The sequence below is a fragment of the Somniosus microcephalus genome, chromosome 8, assembly GCF_052327205.1.
Source record: "Somniosus microcephalus isolate GS21.2 chromosome 8, FLI_Smic_1.0, whole genome shotgun sequence".
NCBI classification, from domain to species: Eukaryota; Metazoa; Chordata; class Chondrichthyes; order Squaliformes; family Somniosidae; genus Somniosus; species Somniosus microcephalus.
This window is the reverse complement of record NC_140994.1, coordinates 129923828-129944426: the sequence shown is the minus strand read 5'-3', so window position 1 is coordinate 129944426 and position 20599 is coordinate 129923828. Positions and strand designations below refer to the sequence as shown.

General features: G+C 48.4%; 1 protein-coding gene across 1 annotated transcript in view; it reads right to left on the bottom strand.

Annotated features, from left to right (window-relative positions):
- The window catches only part of LOC147113790 (dedicator of cytokinesis protein 2-like), a 611919-nt gene that overhangs the window by 413541 nt on the left and 177779 nt on the right, over nt 1–20599 (bottom strand). Inside the window, exons 11-12 of the mRNA XM_085996164.1 lie at nt 11150–11225; nt 10686–10765 (exon numbers count right to left, since the gene is read on the bottom strand). Coding sequence (XP_085852290.1) covers nt 10686–10765; nt 11150–11225 — 156 coding nt within the window. The remainder of the gene's footprint in view (nt 1–10685; nt 10766–11149; nt 11226–20599) is intronic.

Here is a 20599-nt window from a genome sequence, read left to right as displayed (position 1 = left end):
TTTGTGCACCTTTGGAAGTGGCTTAGTGAGTTGTAATGAATGGTGAGATGTAACGGTACCTCCCACAATGGCGATGAGTGTGAAAGGAATGGTTTGGGCATTGTAGGGATGCTTTTTGGTGTTGGTGTGGGTTGGTGCCAACCTGGCACATCATGTGGCAGCCAGGGTGTACAGAATCAAGTGAAGTAAATCTGGCCATGGTGGAGCCATCCCTGGCCTCCTGGGCAGCAATGTGGTCGGGTGCTGATACCGTGTGTCCTGGGCAGCATCAGTTGATTGCAAAGAACATTAGTGTTGTTGTTGGTGCTGCTGGTGTGCCTGGTGCTCCTGGTGTTGGAATTGATCGTAGTGGGATTCTGAGGACCAAGGTGAGATAGTTTCAACAGCACCGATGCTGATGTAATAGATGGGTAGGTGAACTTGAGATGACAGAACCGATCTGTCAGTGGTGAGAGAGGTTGTTCCAATGAGGTGACACTGGATACAGTTTATTCTAAACACTTGCAACGTGCATAAAGCTTCCAAATGCAGTAAGCAACAGCTTCTGAGCTTGGAAAGTGCACAGCTGTGAAATGAGAGCTTTTATAGCAGATTTCCAGCTGTCAAGTAATGAGATGATTCCATGCTCGTACAACTCCCGACCTGCTTACCTGACGTGATCCCCGAGCAGTGTGGACCCCGTGGGCATCCTCGTAAAATGGTAAGGTGAGCTCAAAATACTGCTTAATGGGCTGTTAACAAGGTCAGAATGACTTGAATTGCCTCCCCCGCCGCTGTGTGTTGGGTCTGTTCAGCCCTGACAGATCCAACATCTGGGAAAGGCACGTGGAGGCAGGTTGACAGCAGGGTCCCGGCCCCCTGTCAAAAAAAAAAATTCCCACCCAGCCCGCCACCAAACAATTCCCCCCTAAGTGTCAGCTGTGGCTCAGTTGGTAGCACTCTCGCCTCTGAGTCAGAATGTTGTGGGTTCAAGTCCCACTCCAGGGACTTGAATACAAAAATCTATGCTGACACTCCAGTGCTGAGGGAGTGCTACACTGTCGGAGGCACCATCTTTCGGATGAGACGTTAAACCGAGGCCCCGTCTGCTCTCTCAAGTGGACGTAAAAGATATTATGGCATTATTTTGAAGAAGAGCAGGGGAGTTATCCCCGGTGACCTAGCCAATATTTATCATTCAATCAACATCACTAAAACAGATTACTTGGTCATTATCACATTGCTGTTTATGGGAGCTTGCTGTGCACAAATTGACTGCCACATTTCCTACATTACAAAAAGTACTTCATTGGCTGTAAAGCGCATTGGGACGTCTGATGGTCATGAAAAGCACTATTGAAATGCAAGTCTTTCTTTACCTTCCTGGGTGGGGTCTCAGTGCAGAGTAGAGGTGGTGACCTTTTTGGTGGGTTTGGCTCGAGAGCACTCTGGGTGGTAGTAGTACTCACTGAGCCATCCAGAGAACAGCTAGAAAGAGCGGGAGCCAACTACAAGCAGAGCGCATAATGAGAACAAATTGGTTTGATAGATCATGGAAAGCCAGGCAGCAACAATGTCCTTTCACCTTGAATGTCTGCGCAGGCAGAGAAGGCACTAGACCTCAAACATGAAAACTCTGGGAAGGGAGTTCTTTTAAATGACAGATCACTTACTATGGGATGGCACAGAATCATACTGTCAGCTCACACCATATTATCCAGACAATTGTTTTGACACTTTAGTTGCTATATTGATGTATGCAGTTGTGTTTTATAGGTTCAGCAAAGCAACCTCAGGTAAAGTAGAAAGTGTCCCAGTGTGTGACTGCATTTTGTTAACCTATCTGTCTGGATCTTTCTTTTTCTTCTTGTTTCTCTCTCCCTCTTTCCAAACAGTCTGTTCTTTTCCCTTTCTTCCTGTACATGAATCACTTCACTCGAAGCAAGGATGATTAGATGAGAATGATGGCTCAGAGATTCATTTCAAAGGGTGACATGCGATGCAGAAAGGATAGAATTGGGATATCGCTGTGTCTGTAACTATTTAAGATAACATGTACATTGAGTAAAGAATTGACCAGGAAGCTTATCTCTGTATAGGTTGTTGGAGTTGCTAGAAATCAACAGGCTCTGAGACTTTTGTTGCAGCAAAGGCAAAACGCGTGTTACTTTATTCACTCTCCATGAGGACTGAGGGTCTCAGCCTCGTTGCAGGGCTATGACATCATCACGCTACCAACGCATGACGTCATCAGGCTACCGACGCTCTTAAAGGGACCCTGCCCCGATAACCCAACCAAGTACGTACATATAACAACATTGGCTATACATAGTGAATTGTGTTTAGGTACATATAACAACATTGGCTATACATTGTGAATTGTGTTATTGTCCCTATGTGGTCTCCGCCACATACGCCCCCCCAGAATTCACTAGCACTGGCAATGTCAGTCGTTGGGGGGGCCGGATCACACGGTCGGAACGGCTCCTCAATTCCGGGGCGGGGACCGGGGGGTTTGTCGGAGGGACCTCGGGCGCTCGGTGGTGGACTGAGGGTGCAGAAACCGGAGGTCGGCCCCGCCTCGGGGGCTGTGCCAACTCAACGGGTCGGTCCAGATCCAGGTGGGCCGGCTTAAGACGGTCCACGGAAATGCAGTCCGGCTTACCGCCGACATCCACTACGAAGGTCTTGTCCCCGGTTTCCAGGACACGGAATGGTCCATCGTAGGGTGGCTGAAGAGGTCCCCGGTGGGCGTCGTGGCGGACGAAAACGTACTCCGCCACACGAAGGTCGAGCAGAACGTAGGACTGCAGGAGGCTGTGCTGCGACGTGGGCACCGGCGCGAAAACCTTGGCGTTGTCCAGAAGGTCGGACCGCTGACAGGCTGCGGACCAAGGTTCCGTTGCGTTGGGGACGAAATCCCCGGGAAGCCGCAGTGGCTGTCTGTAGACGAGCTCGGCGGACGAGGACTGGAGGTCCTCCTTGGGGGTGGTCCTGAGTCCCAGCATGACCCACGGGAGTCTGTCGATCCAACCGTCGTCCCGGAGGCTGGCCAGGAGCGCGGCCTTCATGGAGCGATGAAACCGTTCGCACAGTCCGTTAGCCTGAGGGTGGTATGCTGTGGTGCGGTGGAGTCTCAACCCGAGGCCTCGGGCGACAGCGTTCCAGAGCTCCGACATGAACTGGGGCCCCTGGTCGGAGGAAATGTCAGATGGGGCGCCAAACCGGGTGGCCCAAGTGCTGATGAATGCCCAAGCCACATCAGCGGATGTCGTTGAAGACAGCGGGACGGCTTCTGGCCATCGGGTGGTTCTGTCGACCATTGTGAGGAGGTGGGTGAACCCGCGGGAGGGCGGCAGGGGCCCCACCAGGTCCACGTTAACATGGTCGAACCGCCTCTCGGGCCTCGCGAAATGCGCCAATGGGGCCTTAGTATGGCGATGCACTTTCGAGCGTTGGCATACCACGCAGGTGCTGGCCCAGTCGCGAACGTCTTTCCTGAGCCCATGCCAGACGAACTTAGCCGCCACCAGCTTCTGTGACGGCTTCCTGCCCAGGTGGGAAAGATTATGGATGGCATCGAAAACTTGCCGTCTCCACCCGTCGGGCACGACGGGACGTGGCTGCCCAACGGAGACGTCGCACAGGAGTGTGGTGCCGGCATCGTCGAACGCGACGTCCGCTAGTTGAAGGCCCGTGACCGCCGTCCTGTAGGCCTGGACATCCGGGTCGGAGGCCTGGTCGGCCGCCATGCGGGTGTAGTCGATGCCGAGGTGTATGGCGCTGGTGACTGCTCGGGAGAGACAGTTGGCGATGGGGTTGTCTTTCCCAGCCACATGCTGGATATCCGTTGTGAACTCTGAGATGAAGGTCAGCTGGCATTGCTGACGGGTCGACCACGGCTTGGAAGCTTTGGCCATGGCGAAGGTCAACTGTTTGTGGTCCACGAATGCTGTGAATGGGCGAGCCTCCAGTAGGAAACGGAAGTGTCGGACGGTGAGATAGAGGCCGAGAAGCTCGCGATCGAAGGTGCTGTACTTCCGCTCGTTGGGGCGGAGCTGCCAGCTGAAGAAGGCGAGCGGCTGCCAGGTGCCAGTGACCCACTGTTCGTGGACGGCGCCGACCGCATAGTCCGAGGCGTCGGTGGTGAGAGCAATCGGAGCATCAGGTAACGGATGCGCCAGCATGGTCGCGTTAGCCAGGGCCCTTTTCGTGTCCGTGAAAGAATTGGCCATTTCCTCGGACCAGTCGACGGCGAGCTTGTCGGGCTTGCCTTCGAGGGCCTCGTAAAGGGGCTGCATAAGCTGGGCTGCTCGGGGGACGAAGCAATGGTAAAAGTTCACCATGCCCAAAAGCTCCTGCAGGGCCTTCACAGTGAGGGGTCGCGGGAAGTCCATCACGGCCTCCACTTTCGATGGCAGTGGCACCGCCCCGTCCTTCGTGATGCGGTGCCTGAGAAAGTCGATCGAGGACAGCCTGAACTGGCACTTGGCCGCGTTGACAATTAGGCCGTGCTGGCTGAGGCGTTGGAAGAGAGTCCGAAGGTGCGACACATGCTCCGTCCTGGAGGTGCTGGCGATGAGGATGTCGTCCAGGTATACGAACAGGAATGTCAGGTCCCGTAACACGGTGTCCATTAGGCATTGAAAAGCCTGGGCAGTGTTTTTGAGGCCAAATGGCATGTGGAGGAATTCGAACAGCCCGAATGGGGTGATCACCGCGGTTTTTGGGACGTCCTGCGGCCGGACAGGGACCTGGTGGTAGCCCCAGACGAGGTCCACTTTCGAGAATACCACTTTCCCGGCCAGGCGGGCGGAAAAGTCCTGGATGTGTGGAATTGGGTAGCGGTCGGGGGTCGTAGCGTCGCTGAGGCGCCAGTAATCGCTGCACAGGCGCCACCAGCCACCTGGTTTCAGAGCAATGTGGAGGGGCGAGGCCCATGGACTGTTCGACTGGCGGATGATGCCAAGGCGCTCCATGGTGTCGAACTCGGCTTTAGCAATGGCGAGTTTCCCCGGGTCGAGGTGCTGAGCGCGGGCGTAGACGGGAAGACCGGTGGTCGAGATGTGGTGTTCTACCCCGTGTTTGGTGGCAGCGGATGAGAACGTGGGCTTCGTGAGGTCCGGGAACTCGGCGAGGAGGCGGGAAAACTCGTTGGAGGCCGAGAGTGCACTGGACAACTTCGTCGTGCTGGACCCGCTGAGGGAGCACGGGAGCGAGCTGAAAGTCTCAACGTTGATGAGACGTCGGTTAGAACATAAGAACATAAGAAATAGGAGCAGGAGTAGGCCAATCGGCCCCTCGAGCCTGCTCCGCCATTCAATAAGATCATGGCTGATCTGATCCTAACCACCAATCTACTATCAGAGAACCATCTCCTGAATCTAACAGAATTAGACACACGAAATAGGAGCAGGATCAGGTTACACGGCCCCTGGGCCCGCTCCGCTACCCACAGGGCTATGACCGATCCGAACCTAGACTCATGTCCAAATTCCTGCCCGCTCCCCGTAACCCTTAATTCCCTTTACTTCTAGGAAACTGTCTATTTCTGCTTTAAATTTATGTAATGATGTAGCTTCTACAGCTTTTTGGGGCAGCATATTCCATGGACCTACCACCCTCTGAGTGAAGTAGTTCCTCCTCCTCCTCTCAGTTTTGAAAGAGCATCCCCTTATTCTAAGACTATGCCCCCTAGTTCTAGTTTCACCCATCATTGGGAACATTCTCCCCGCAGGTTCTTGACTGTAACGATCAAAAACATGTCATTCTATAGTGGACACTAGGTGGAGCCGTAGAGCTGTATATAGCTGTATGTATTAAGACTACACTACCCAGCTGTATATATATTAAGACTACATTACCCATGAGGCTAAGCTACCCACAAGGCAACAGTCAAGATGGAAGCCTCTACAAGATGCTGTACAAGTCCACATGTGCTCAATAAAAGTAGCTAGCAAAAGCTAGCTGTGTTCATAATAAGAATGTCTATTTATTAATGAACATAACATTGACGTCCACCAAAATGCCATTGGCGCAGAGGAAGTCAGCGCAGAGAAGTGGGGTGGACACTTTTGCCGTGACAAAGTCCCAGGTGAACTGCTGCCCACCAAAACAAAGTGCCACGTTCCGTTTCCCGAAGGTGCGGATGGAACTGCCATTGGCGGCTTCGAGGACGGGGCCGTGGTTCCCCCCTTGCATGTCTATGGTTGATGCAGGCAGGACGCTCACCTGGGCACCCGAGTCGCAAAGAAAACGACGCCCGGAGTCGGTGTCCATAATAAATAACAAACTGCCTGAACGGCCGACAGCCATAGCAGCCGACGAGTGGTCTTTCGTTTGTTTCGACGCGGGAAAACTGCACGGGGGCCGGCACTTCCTGGCCTTGGGGCCGAACTGCGCATGGTAGAAGCGGAGGCTTGGGGGCTGCCGCCGTTGGGCTGTATCGGTGGGGGCAGGGCTCCGCGTGGCCGCGCAGTACTGTTGCCCGGCGGAGAAAAATTTGTCGGCCTCCTTGGCCAGGTCGCGGAAATCAGTACTGGAAGAGTTGGCTAAGCCGACCATACCTGACTTGGCAGCTGTTGAAGGAACAGTTCCTTGAAGAGGAAGCACGGCCTGTGTGTGCCCAGGAGGGCCAGCATGTGGTCCATCAGCTCCAATGGCTTGGAGTCGCCAAGCCTGGCTAGAGAGAGAAGCCGGCATGCGCACTTGGCTTCGGTGAGTCCAAAAGTTTCTAAGAGGTGCGTTTTCAGCGTTTCGAATTTGTTGAGCTCACGACTCTGGCCGCGGTGGAGCTGCCGAGAGCAGAGACGGCGTAGTAGTACCTCGTGTCGTCCGCGGTGATGTCCCAGAGTGCAAATTGAGCCTCGGCCTGGGTGAACCAAGCGGCAGCCTGTCGTTCCCAAAACTCGGGTAATTTGATGGAAACGGCGTTCGTCGCCATTTCAGATGAGGTCTTTGGAATCGTCCAAAAGAGCAGCGGGGTCACCAATGTTGGAGTTGCTAGAAATCAACAGGTACTGAGACTTTTGTTGCAGCAAAGGCAAAACGCGTGTTTCTTTATTCACTCTCCATGAGGACTGAGGGTCTCAGCCTCGTTGCAGGGCTATGACGTCATCACGCTACCAATGCATGACGTCATCACGCTACCGACGCTCTTAAAGGGATCCTGCCCCGATAACCCAACCAAGTACGTACATATAACAACATTGGCTATACATAGTGAATTGTGTTTAGGTACATATAACAACATTGGCTATACATTGTGAATTGTGTTATTGTCCCTATGTGGTCTCCCCCACAAGGTAATGGTTTTCAGTCATTTGCAACATTGACAGAATAGAAAATGAAGTTTACGGTCTATGTTAAATAACGGGCCAAAGCGAATGCAATCGCTAATTTCCCCAACCACCCATGATGGGGTGTTATAAGAAATGGGGCATTGTGGAGGCTATTGGGCCATTTCAGATTAGGGATCACCAAAAACTAGAGTGGGGGCGTTGCACGTTTAGATCTAGGAGATGGATAGAGATTGAGCTAGTAAATCTTAGAGGTCCAGATGAAGTAAAAGGACAGATTCCAGAAAATGTGGGCTACAACTGTGAGACAAAAGGGGGTTTGAGCTGAGAGTCAGTGAAGGACTGAGTCAGAGAAATATCAAGAGAATGAAAGATGAAGCAATAAACATATTTAAACTGAAGAACGGTTTATTTATTTTAATTACAGAGTGAGCTTGATGGTTCTTCATGACTAGAGCAGTCGAGCCCACAAATAGAAACAAAAAATTGAAGAGAAGAGAGATTCATTGTCACACCTCTATGATAGACTGGGCAACTTTCAAATTGGTGGATTGAGTCTGAGACTGACTGAACTCAGCAAGTTTAACAACAACTTGCATTTATATAGGCCCCAATATTAATGGGGAGGCAGGGAGGGAGCAGAGGAACAGTTTTGCATTTGGGAAACCTGAAGGAATGAGTTTTCTTCAGGTCCTGCCGAATTTAACAACAGGACCTGATTACCATTTTTGGACTCCGTTTCCCGGCCACAGCAAGTCAGGTTGAGAGGCTGGTTGGCTGTCGGGCAGGTAGACTTTCAACAGCAAACCACAGCCAGAGAGCGGAGAGGAGGGAAGAAGAGATTGGGGATCGGGAGGGCATTCGATGAGGGGGCCAGAGAGATCAGAGGTCAGGGGGGGCCATCGATGGGGAAGGGCAGAGAGATCAGGAGTCAGGGTGACATCGATGGAGGGGCCGGAGAGATCGGGGGAGGAGTGGAGAAGATCATGGAAAGGGCCAGAAAGATTGGTGAGAAGGGGAGAAGATCGTAGAAGGGGCCGGAGAGGTTGGGAGGAGGGGAGAAGATTGTGGAAGGGGCCGGAGAGGTTGGGAGGAGGGGAGAAGATTGTGGAAGGGGCTGGAGAGTTCGGGGAGGTGGGGAGAAGATTGTGAAAGAGGCTGGAGAGATTAATGGACGAAGGGAGCAAATCATGGGGGGCCCGTGGAGGACGTGGGAGTGTGTAGGGAGGAGATTGCGGGCCGTGGAGGACATCAGGAGGGCATTGGATCACGGGAGAGTTTTCCAATCACTGTGGAAGTTAACAGGTTTGCTTGGTGGGCTGGGGAAGCTCTCCTGCTCCTCCTGGCCCACAAATAGTGCTGGAAAAGCACTAACTTGTTCCATGCAACAGTCCTTGCCTCCCTTTAGCTGCCGGGTTTCCCAAGGCCCGGGAAATCCAGCTGGCCAACGTTAAAGCTGGAACAGAGAAAAAATCTGAGGCATAGAGCGTCATTAAAATAAACAACATGCCTCCTGCGAACAGATTGGTCACCCGGGGGTACGGTAGCACTGGACTAGTAATCCAGAGGCCTGGGCTAATGATCCGGAGACGTGAGTTCAAATCCCACAATGCTAGCCGGGGAATTTAAATTCAGTTAATTAAATAAATCTGGAATAAAAAGCTAGTATCAGTAACGGTGAGCATGAAACTATTGGATTGTCGTAAAACCCATCTGGTTCACTAATGTCCTCTAGGGAAGGAACTCTGCCGTCCTTACCTGGTCTGGCCTATATGTGACTCCAGACCCACAGCAATGTGGTTGACTCTTAAATGGCCTAGCAAGCCATTCAGTTGAAACAAACCACTACAAAGACTGCAGTGGTTCAAGAAGGTGGCTCACCACCACCTTCTCAAGGGCAATTAGGGATGGGCAATAAATGCTGGCCTTGCCAGCGATGCTCACATCCCATGAACGAATTTTAAAAAAACCGTCCCACCTCTGTTTAAACCTGCCCATTCGTGGGATGTGGTACTTTCTTTGTTCCAGTCCTGCTCAGGTTCCCTCTCTCACCTCCTCTTCTGGTACATTGATGACTGTATCGGTGCCATTTCCTGCTCTTGCCCTGAACTGGAAAATTTCATCAACTTTTCTTCAAATTTCCACCCTTTCCTCACCTTCACATGGTCCATCTCCATCTCTCTTTTTCGACTTCCCCATTTTTCTGGGGATAGGCTGTCAACCAATATCTACTATAAGTCCACTGACTCCCACAGCTACCTTGACTACACTTCCTCCCACCCCGCTTCTTGTAAGACTCTATTCCATTCTCCCAGTTTCTCCGACTCCTTCTGACGATGCCACCTTCCATACCAGTGCTTCCGAATATGTCTTCCTTTTTCTTCAACCAAGGATTCCCCTCCACCGTAGTTGACAGAGCCCTCGACCGTGTCCGTCCAATTTCCCACACTTCTGCTCTCACCCCTTCCTCTCCCTCCCAGAACCACGATAGAGTTCCCCTCATCCTCACGTTCCACCCCACCAGCCTTCACATTCAACGGATCATCCTCCGCCATTTCCTCCACCTCCAATGTTTAATTGGAATTGTTCAATGAATCATGTCTAAGATTCTGTTGCAAGCAGACCAATTGTTCATGGGCCATGACTAATCCTACAGATTTCTCACATTGTTAATATGAAACCATAAACAGTGTAGACTCCAGTGCAGAGCAACAATAGGGCCCCTTCAGCCCAATGCAACATCCTCAGTATGGTTTACCAGATAGTGAGACTAAGTGTACTTTAAAGTGGTCTTTTCAGCAGTCTTATCTGCTGGCGCAGTCTCGCTAAATACAAGCACATGTTAGAGATAAGGCTAGAGCACTCAAGCCCAATTCTCCGAGACTTGCTTAGCTCAGTTTCACCTTGCCGTCAGAAAGTTATTGGTTCAAGCTGCACTCCAGGATGTGAACATATAATTAAGGCCGGTGCTCAAGTAGAGTACTAAGGAAGAGCTACGTTGTTGTATGTTCTGACCTCTGGGCGAGACAATAAACTGAGGTCACATCTGCCCGTTCTAGTGGATATTATCGATCCCCTGGCACTACTCAAAGAAGAACGGAGGATTCTCCCGGTGTCCTGACTCACATTCCTCCCTCAATCAATGCCACCAAAAGTGGACTAACTGGCCAGTGATCTTGTGGGCATTTGCTGGGTGAAACCTGCCATGACTGTCTACATAACAACCGTCTCTGCATTTCAGACTAAGTCATTGTATATCAAACACTCTGATGTTTCTGCCAAATCCAATGAAGTGCTATACAATGGTTTAAAATTAATAGCTAATTTTAATAATACATTAATTGATTTTAATACGATGCGCAAATAAGACAGGAGGTAAGACCCGGGTAGCATGATTAAAAGGATTACCTTGGCCCTTTTCGTCTCCTGTTTTGGTAGAAATTACTCTATTAAGTAGAGAGTGCAGAAAATCATTCTCTGCTATAAATCTGCAATAAATCATGTAATTAAAATTAGTGAAATGTAAAGGCTGCAGATTACAAAAGACAAAGTAATTCTTTGACACAAATGATTGAATGTGAAGATGCCTGTAAACATCATCATGGCATTTCCTAACAATTGTGAACAGTGTGTGTATTACACCTTGTACCTTGAAATGATAAAAAACGTTCAGACTGATCTCACTGGAAATACGGGACCAAAGGGAATCATCACAAGATGGTGGCAGTATCAACCAAAGGAAACTTTATACTTGATTTCTTGCTCAAAGAGACATGATTATCAAAAACTAATGAAGTAATCCTGTTCATCCTGTCCAAACTAACAGGGGAACAGGCCCCCCTCAATGTACTGTATAAAATAGTTTGACTTACGGGTGGAAAGGAATAAAATGCTGCTTCTCTTCATCACTTTCTGTTTTGCCCTTTACGATATCGGTGATGTCCATAACTAGAGAGAGAGAGGCGGGAAATATTCTTTTTAAAATACACCTCAACGTAGCAGAGACCGAAGCATTGTTGATGACCCCTTGAGATCAAAATTAATTTGCTAAACAGGTCGCCCTCAGAGGAATGTGATCGGGTACAACAGTCAACTGACCTTAGCAATACTGTCATAATCAAGAATTGTCAAAATAGAAATAATGCAGAGTAGTTATTATCCACAATTTGGGCGTTTTTATGCTAGATATACTCTTGTCACCGGTCATTTTCATAAAAGGACCTTACATTCCCTATGGCCCAGAGCGTGCCTTTTTAAGCCCAATATCTAAACAATAGCATGACCCAGAGAACCTTACGTATACCAGCTACTAGATGATAAGATGCAGCCTTGTGAATTTTGTCTTCAAATGGAAGACTGACTGAATAAGTAGGGTTTGGTAGGCTGGAGGTTATGGCACTGGACCAGCAATCTACAGGTCCCACCATGGCAAGTTATGAAACTGAATTCAATAAATCTAGTAATTTGTGGACTAGAAAAATGACCATGAAAGCTGCTGAATTGTCATAAACTCCCAACTGGTTCACTGATGTCCTTCAGGATGAGAACCTGCCACCGCTACCGGGTCTGACTTGCACATGATTCCAGTCCCGCACTACAAAGTAGCCCCACCATCTACTCAGGACGACTGGGGAGAGGTAATAAATGCGACCTTGCCAGCACTGCCCGCATCCTGAGAACAAATCATTTTTGATAAACCCTCTAACCAAATGAAGCAAAAGCTGCGAGCAAATAACTGTGGAGATGAAATTCAATAAGGCCCGAAAAAGGGTAGTGCCACCACGGGGCGAGATTTGAATAATTTCATCACACAGCCGAATGACCAAACGCTGCTTCAGGTTGTGCGCTCAGCCAGAGGCCCAGTGTACCATCCCTGCAGTGAGGCTGCTTTTTCTTAAAGCAAGGCTGTCATTTTAGAATGCAGTCTCGAGCCCTTAAAGGGTAACTGCCTTCTGAAAAAAAACATTAAAATTCGTTCCAAAGTAGGCAGTCCAGCTCTTCAAGCTGCAGGTAGAAAATGGTAAAAGTGCTTCAGCACCAACACAAACGGCTCAAGAGGCCAGGGAAAGGACACCCAGGGTCTCACAAGCAGCACTCCAACTTTGTGCAGGGGATCAAAAGTGGAAGAGAGGGCCTCTACCCACAGGGGTCCAGGAGGCCCTCCAGAATGAAGGATGTGGGACAGATCGCCGAGGCGATCACTGCCAGCAGTGTCGCCCCCAGGACCTGGCTCCAATGCTCACAGAAGTTTCATGACCTCAAACAGTGGTCAAGGTCAGTGAATGCATCTGCAAAAGCCGTCTCCTACCAGCTGCATTACTAGCCTCACACACTCCTCAATTCACAACACCCCTACCCCATCACTCACCTACCAACAATTTCTACCAAGCACGAGGCAAACCTCACATTCCTAGCTTCATCTCACCCCCTTGGAGGAGATGGTGCTGGCCATTCTTGGCAGGGGCATGGCTGAGCCCTTGGCCAGCGGCGGGGCTGAAAAAATACAAGATGCCGGTATCTTCATACATTATGCTTCTTCTCACGTCCCATTTCCCCCTCATCCCACAAAATCTTCTGATGTACAAGCTGCACATGGTGTAAGCATGCACCTCTTGGTTTCCCGCTGCCCCTCCCCACAACACCACCCTGTTCCCTCCTTATTCCTGACACCTAAGAAATTCAGCCTGCGCAGCCAGTGGATGATCAAGAAGAGGGAGAGGAGAGTGAAGAAGAAACACCGCCACTCAATTTCACACTCTCAGCCACCAACTCCTCGAGGTCGACTTGCAAGGCCATCTGCAGTGACCTCCACTGAAAGTTAGCAGCCTTCCACCAGCCATGCTGCAGCCACTGGGGTAGAACTGCATGATGTCAGTAGGATAAGCAAAGGCACATGCAAGACAGTCACTAAGGGAATGCACAAGGGTGATTAGTTGATTTCTTGATGTCATATAGGATGTGTTGTGTCTGTGTATAATAAGACACAGACTGCAGGAGAAACGGTACAACAGGTGTTTACTGAATGAGGGTTACTCTAGAACTAACTCTACAGATCACTACTCAGGGTTTATATACAGGTGTGGTCACTGCCGGTACTACAGTATACAGGAGCTGTAAAAAGTAGTTCTCTCCCTTAAATGTACATACATTACATGATGCTTATATGGATAAAGTTGAATTGGAAAGTTTGCTTTATGTAGGCATTTATTTCAGCATTGTGGCCAAGAAGACTCTGTGATGGTCAGTAACAGAGGGAAGGTAAGGTGTGGGTCAAATGTTGACAGAGGAATTGGGGTTGTGGTCACTGGTACCGCAGGCGGATGATTTGATCCTGGCTATCCCAGCCAGAAAGGGGCTGTAGGGGTTGCATTCGTTCTTCTGCTTCCTCCTTTTCTGCTTCCTCCTCGTCTGCTTCTTTCTCTTCCACTGCCTCCCCTTCCCTCCACGAGCAGCTTATCCCCTTTGCTGTCTCTGCTTCATCTCCATGTGCCCCCCAGGACTGTGAGCAAGTGGTCTTCTCAGAGGTAAAAATACTGCAGATGCTGGAAATCTGAAATAAAAACAGAAAATGTTGGAAATACTCAACGGGTCAGGCAGCATCTCGACCTGAAACGTGCATTCTGTTTCTCTCTCCACAGATGCTTGCCTGACCTCCTGAGTATTTCCAGCATTTCCTGTCTTCTCAGAGGCCTTCCTTTAACATCAAAGCCTTGCAAGTGTCCAGCAACATGCCCTGCACACTTTAATAACTTTTTTAATATATTGCACCAAGCCACTACTTCAATATAAAAAAAAAGCTACAAAAGCTGAAATTAAAACTTACCTAAAAGATGTGTGTGTCCCTTTAAGAAGCGCTGACAGTGTCTCTGCAGGGCTGCTGCACGCACTTTCTTCCGTGCGTGTTTGGGAGAGGGCGTTATCCCGTGTGGCGACATCCAAAATCACTACTGTGCATCAAATCAAGCGATGCACGTCGATTGCTGTCACGATCTGCACAGTTGCATTGGAGAGGCGAGTGCTGGCAATGGCAACGCTATCGACCTCTCCAAAATGACAGTCGCCATGTTCTGCACCGCCATTTTTTGAAGAAATGGGCGTTAACGGTCGGCACTGAGGTAGGGAATTTCTAGGCCTGTGTTTCTTACGTAAAATGTATGAACGAACAGTATGCAGTTGAACAGTAAGAAAATCTATTTCTTCCCTCTGTATACAAAAACAATAAAAACTTGTTTTCTCTTTAAACATGGGCCCTATGACAGCACAAGAACAACTTGCATTTATGTAGAGCAGGTAACATAGTAAAATGTCCAAAAGTGCTTCATAGGAGCGTTATCAGACAAAATTTGACATCGAGCCACATAAGGAGATGTTAAGACAGGTGACCAAAAACGTGATCAAAGAAGTAGATTTTAAGGAGCGATCTAAAGGAGGAAAGAGAAGTAGAGAGGTTTAGGGAGGAAATTCTAGAGCTTAGGGCCTAGGCAGCTGATGGCACAGCCACCATAGTTGAGCAATTAAAATCGGGGATGCTCAAGAGGCCAGAATTAGAGAAGCGCAGATAATTCGGGAGGTTGTGGGGCTGGAGGAGATTACAGAGATAGGGAGGGGCGATGCAATGGAGGGATTTGAAAACAAGGATGAGAATTTTAAAATTAATGCGTTGCTTAACCGGGAGCCAATGTAGGTCAGCGAGCACAGGGGTGATGGGTGAATGGGACTTGGTACAAGTTAGGACACGGCAGCCAAGTTTTGGATGATCTCAAGTTTACGTTGGGTGGAATGTGGGAGGCCAGCCAGGAGTGCGTTGGAATAGTCAAGTCTAGAGGTAACAAAGGCATGGATGAGGATTTCAGCAGCGGATGAGCTGAGGCAAGGGCAGAGACGGGCGATGTTACGGAGGTGAAAATAGGCGGTCTTAATTATGCTGCGGATATGTGGTCGGAAGCTCATTTTAGGGTCAAATATGACACCAAGGTGGTGAACAGTCTGGTTCAGCCTCAGACAGATAGTAGGGAGAGGGATGGAGTCGGTGCCTAGGGAACGGAGTTTGTGGTGGGTACCAAAGACAATGTCTTCGGTCTCCCAATGTTTAATTGGTGGAGATTTCTGCTCATCCAGTGCTGGTTGATTTTGGAGAGTGGTAGGTTACAGAGATAGAGAGGGGCAAAACCATGGAGGGATTTGGACCAGGAGCCAGAGGTCAGTGAGCACAGGGGCCCGTATGCTAATTTAGGCTGTAAAGTATAGACAGCCATTGGACTACTGGCTGTGCGATCCACAGACACTCTCTGTGAGTCACCCTATCTCTCTGTCAACAGTGCCCTTAATTTATGAGATAAATCTGTGCCCACCTAGCTGTCAATCACAGTGGCTACCCTGTGATGAGTGTCTACCCTTTGACGTGAGGAGACAATATACATCTCCTGATTTAATTAATCCAGAGCAGCTACTCACCAATACTGAATTGAAGCAATCTCTAATGATTGTCAAAGGCACTTGTCAGTGAATGTAACCAACCTAGTTAACTGAGCCCTGGCATTTCCTATTGTTCACAGCAATGCTGCCGAGTCTAGGACTAAGCTGATATATATCTTGTCACTTGAGATTAACTAATTACCACCTGAAATCACTATTGTGCGAGCCTGGTTTAATCACCTTGTGAAAAATTAAATGGACAAACAGACTGGTAGTTTACTGTTAAAAAGAATGAAGTGTTCGGCCTTGGGAGTTAACCACTTACACGTTGAAACCAACAGCACAAAAATAGAAGTTAGAAAATTCAACACAGGCAACCTAGGCAAAAATCCATTTCATTGAGATGAATGTTGTGGGACCCATTGTCGGACACCTTTGTTTATTAATCCTAAAACAGGTGTTAGTCCCCTCATTTACATATGTAAGGGACCTAATGGCTGTTTAAGGTGGTTCCCAAGGAAGCCTGAAAAGTGGCCCGGCTCAATATTGGGTCAGACATCTTTCAGGTGCTTTGCGTGTGGTACGTTGCTTCCTGAAATTAGCCTCCATCCAGTCTATTTTACGTTGTAAAATGGGCACAATGAGGTCCAATTTCTACTTAGTGTCTCACCTTCTCAATGGTAGGCATATACAGATATATCTCTCTCCCTCCCTCCCACACACCCTCATCCTCCTCTCTCTCCCACACACTCTCTTGCATCCTTATCTTTCACATACACTCTCTCCATCTCTATTTCTCTGACTCAGTCTTACTTAGAGCATAAACAGAAGTCATCACAGTCACCCAGCATAAGATTACAGATATTGAGTAATATAAGAAAATCCATGATAATGCTTTATTTTATAGAGTTATGTAACAGAATTGCCACAAAGATCTCTTTGTTGCACCTTCTACAAGCTCCTCCAACAGCTCCGTGGTGCTGGATTTTCCCCCCACTAATCTATTTGCTTCTGTCACCGTTCAAGAGTCTGTGGCTATTTATTTCATGGATAGACCCAGATGTGAGCTGTTTTAAAATGCCTAAAGTGGTTAGCTGCTCCAGATAGTCCCATGCTGAGTTATCCATGAAGAATTCCCAAGCAATGGCCCATTCATTAGCAATATCTGGTCATTCAGGAGACATCTAGCAACTTGGTACTCACAAAACTTGAAGGGGAAAAAATTGCAGGGCTATGAGGAAAAGAGTCAGGGAGTTGGACTAATTGGATAACTCTGTCAAAGAGCCAACACAGGCATGATGGGCCAAATGGACTCCTTCTGTACTGTGAGATTCTATGATTCTATGAAATCTCTTTGATCTCTGCTAGGCTTTGCAGAAACACTTTTAAGAACCAACATGGTCACCAGAAAGTCAGAGTAAAAAAGCAACAGAAAGGCTGAGAGCAGGAAATAACCTCTGCACTATTGGCAGGACAGGTGGCAGAGTGAATATATCTCTCTACATTATGGGGTACGGTGGTGTAGTGGTTCTTACTGGATGAGTAATCTAGAGGCCTGAACTAATAATCCAGAGAACTTGAGTTGAAAACCCACCATGGCAGTTTGAGAATTTGAATTCAGTTTAAATCATTACTAGTTCTCCCATTATTAGAATCTTTTCTTCTTGCTTTGAGAGCTGGAATGAACCTGCCTCCCAGCAACATTTCCTTGCCCTCCCCAGCTGGAGAAGGGAGAGTAAGGGGCACCACTGAATCCTGAGAAGGTCAGACACCTGTAGTGATGAGGCACAGAGAAGCAGCCTGATAAAGGTGGGAACTGTGGCAGAGATATGGGGATGAATGGGGAAATGGGAGATGGAGAGACGGGAGGACACATCCTTGCTTCTTATTGTCCCATCTACATCCTAGGGTACTTAAGGAAGTGGCCCTAGAAATAGTAGATGCATTGCTGGTCATCTTCCAAAATTCGATAGACTCTGGAACAGTACCCATGGATTGGTGGGTAGCTAATGTTACCCCACTGTTCAAAAAGGGTGGTAGAGAGAAAACAGGGAATTACAGACCGGTAAGCCTGACATCGGTCGTGGGGAAAATGCTAGAGTCCATTATAAAGGATGTAATAGCAGAGCACTTGGAAAAATGTGACCAGATCGGACAAAGTCAACAAGGTAAATCGTGCTTGACTAATCTACTGGAATTTTTTGAGGATGTAACTGGTAAAATAGATAAGGGAGAACCAGTGGATGTGGTGTATTTGGATTTTCAAAAGGCTTTCGATAAGGTCCCGCATAAGAGATTAGCGTGTAAAATTAAGGCACATGGGATTGGTGATGTGCCAAATAACTGCCCGAATCCGAAGTTAAAGCTTAAGACTGAAGCCTTTTATTAAATAAGAATCATGGCAGAGTTAACAGAGTCCATCATCGACCGAGCCCTTGGTAGAACATACCAGAAGAGGGGCGGGGTCAGGGAGGAGCATTAGTGGTTCCCCCCGGTGGACCATTCCAGACATTACAAGTACAAGTACAAATATCAGAACACAGTTATTTCATCACATTCACCCCCTGCTATAGATTCAGTCTGTCAGGAGGTCTGATAATCCTCTGGGAACGACGTAACTCTTGCTGAGGCTCCTCCCGGAGTACTAACTCCGGTTCATTCGAATTCCCAGAATCATCAGTATTTTCCACACTGAGGGTTTGTGTCTCTGAAGGTCCAATACCATGATTGAAAACTCTACTCTCAGAGTCGAACTCTTTTCGAGCTCCAGCAGGTGCAAGATCTTTAATAGAGACCATATCCTCTCGCCTATCCGAATATTGAATATACGCATACTGGGGATTAGCATGGAGGAGTTGTGCTTCCTCCACCGGTGGATCAGTCTTGTGGCCTCTCACATGTCTGCGCAACAACACAGGGCCCATGGTCGTCAACCATGTGGGTAACGATACTCCATTAGTAGCTTTTCTTGGAAAACTAAACATCCTTTCATGAGGGGTGGCATTCATCGCTGTACACAAAAGAGACCTTATGGAATGCAGCACGTCTGGCAGGACATCCTGCCAGCGAGAGGTCGGCAGGCCTCGTGACTTCAGAAACAGTACGATAGCCTTCCACACTGTCGCATTTTCTTTCTCGACCTGCCCATTACCACGAGGGTTATAGCTGGTAGTTCTACTCGTTGCAATCCCCTTCGATAGCAAAAACTGTCGTAATTCTTCGCTCATAAAGGAAGAACCCCTATCACTGTGTATATAGTTAGGCATGCCGAACAAGGAAAACAGTTGGCAGAGGCATTTAATTACAACAGCACTAGTCACACCCGGACAGGGGATAACAAAAGGGAACCGAGAGTACTCGTCTATAATATTAAGAAAATAGACATTACGGTCGCTCGATGGAAGGGGACCTTTAAAATCGAGACTCAAACGCTCAAATGGTCGAGTTGCTTTAATAAGATGAGCTGGCTCGGACGGCTTATAGAAGCGGGGTTTGCATTCAGCACAAACATGACAGGTTCTGGTCATTGTCCGGACCTCCTCAATAGAGTAGGGTAGATTGTGGGACTTAATGAAGTGGTTCATTCTGGTAACCCCAGGGTGGCAGAGTGCGTCATGGAGACTTTGAAGCTTATCTGTACCTAGACTAGCACATACTCCTCGTGACAAAGCATCCGATGGCTCATTAAATACTCCAGGCCTGTACTGAATATCATAGTCATATGTTGACAGTTCTATTCGCCATCTTAAAATCTTATCATTTTTGATCTTGCCTCTCTGCTTAGTGTTGAACATAAAGGCCACAGGTCGCTGGTCAGTAATGAGCGTAAAACGTTGGCCAGCGAGATAATGTCTCCAATACCTGACTGCTTCAATAATTGCCTGTGCCTCCTTTTCCACTGAAGAATGTCGAACTTCTGGTCCTTGCAATGTACGAGAGAAGGTGGCTACTGGTCTACCAGCTTGGTTAAGAGTTGCTGCCAACGCAAAATCAGATGCATCACTTTCCACTTGAAATGGGATCTTCTCATCCACGGCACATACCACTGCCTTCTCAATGTCCCGTTTGATATTAAGGAAAGCCTCCTGAGCTTCCGCCGATAGCGGAAAAGACGTCGACTTAATAAGAGGTCGGACTTTATCTGAGTAGCTAGCCACCCACTGGGCATAGTACGAGAAGAATCCCAGACACCTTCTTAAAGCTTTTACAGTGTGAGGTAAAGGTAATTCCTTAAGTGGGCGTAATCTTTCAGGGTCTGGCCCGATTACCCCATTCTCCACAACGCAACCAAGAATACACAAACGTGTAGTATTGAAGGTACACTTGTTTTCGTTGTAGGTCAGGTTTAACCTCTTTGCAGTCTCTAGGAACTTCGCGAGATTTTGATCATGCTCCCGTTGGTCACGCCCACAGATGGTAACATTGTCCAGGTACGGGAATGTTGCTTCCAACGCGTACTCATCCACCATACGATCCATCTCCCGTTGGAAGACGGATACCCCATTCGTCACTCCAAAGGGCACCCGAAGGAATTGGAACAGCCGCCCATTAGCTTTGAAGGCCGTATAAGGTCGGTCTTCTATTTTGATGGGGAGTTGATGGTAGGCAGACTTTAAATCAATGGTGGAGAACACGCGGTACTGAGCTATCTGGTTCACCATCTCAGAAATACGAGGCAAAGGATAGGCGTCTAATTGGGTATACAAGTTTATAGTCTGGCTATAATCGACCACAAGTCTTTTCTTCTCATTAGTTTTAACCACCACCACCTGGGCACGTCACGGGCTACCACTGTGTTCGATGATTCCCTCCCGTTGAAGCCTTTCCACTTCCTCTTTTATAAATGTTTTATCTTCTGAACTATACCGTCGACTCTTAGTCGCTATAGGTCTACAATTAGGAGCAAG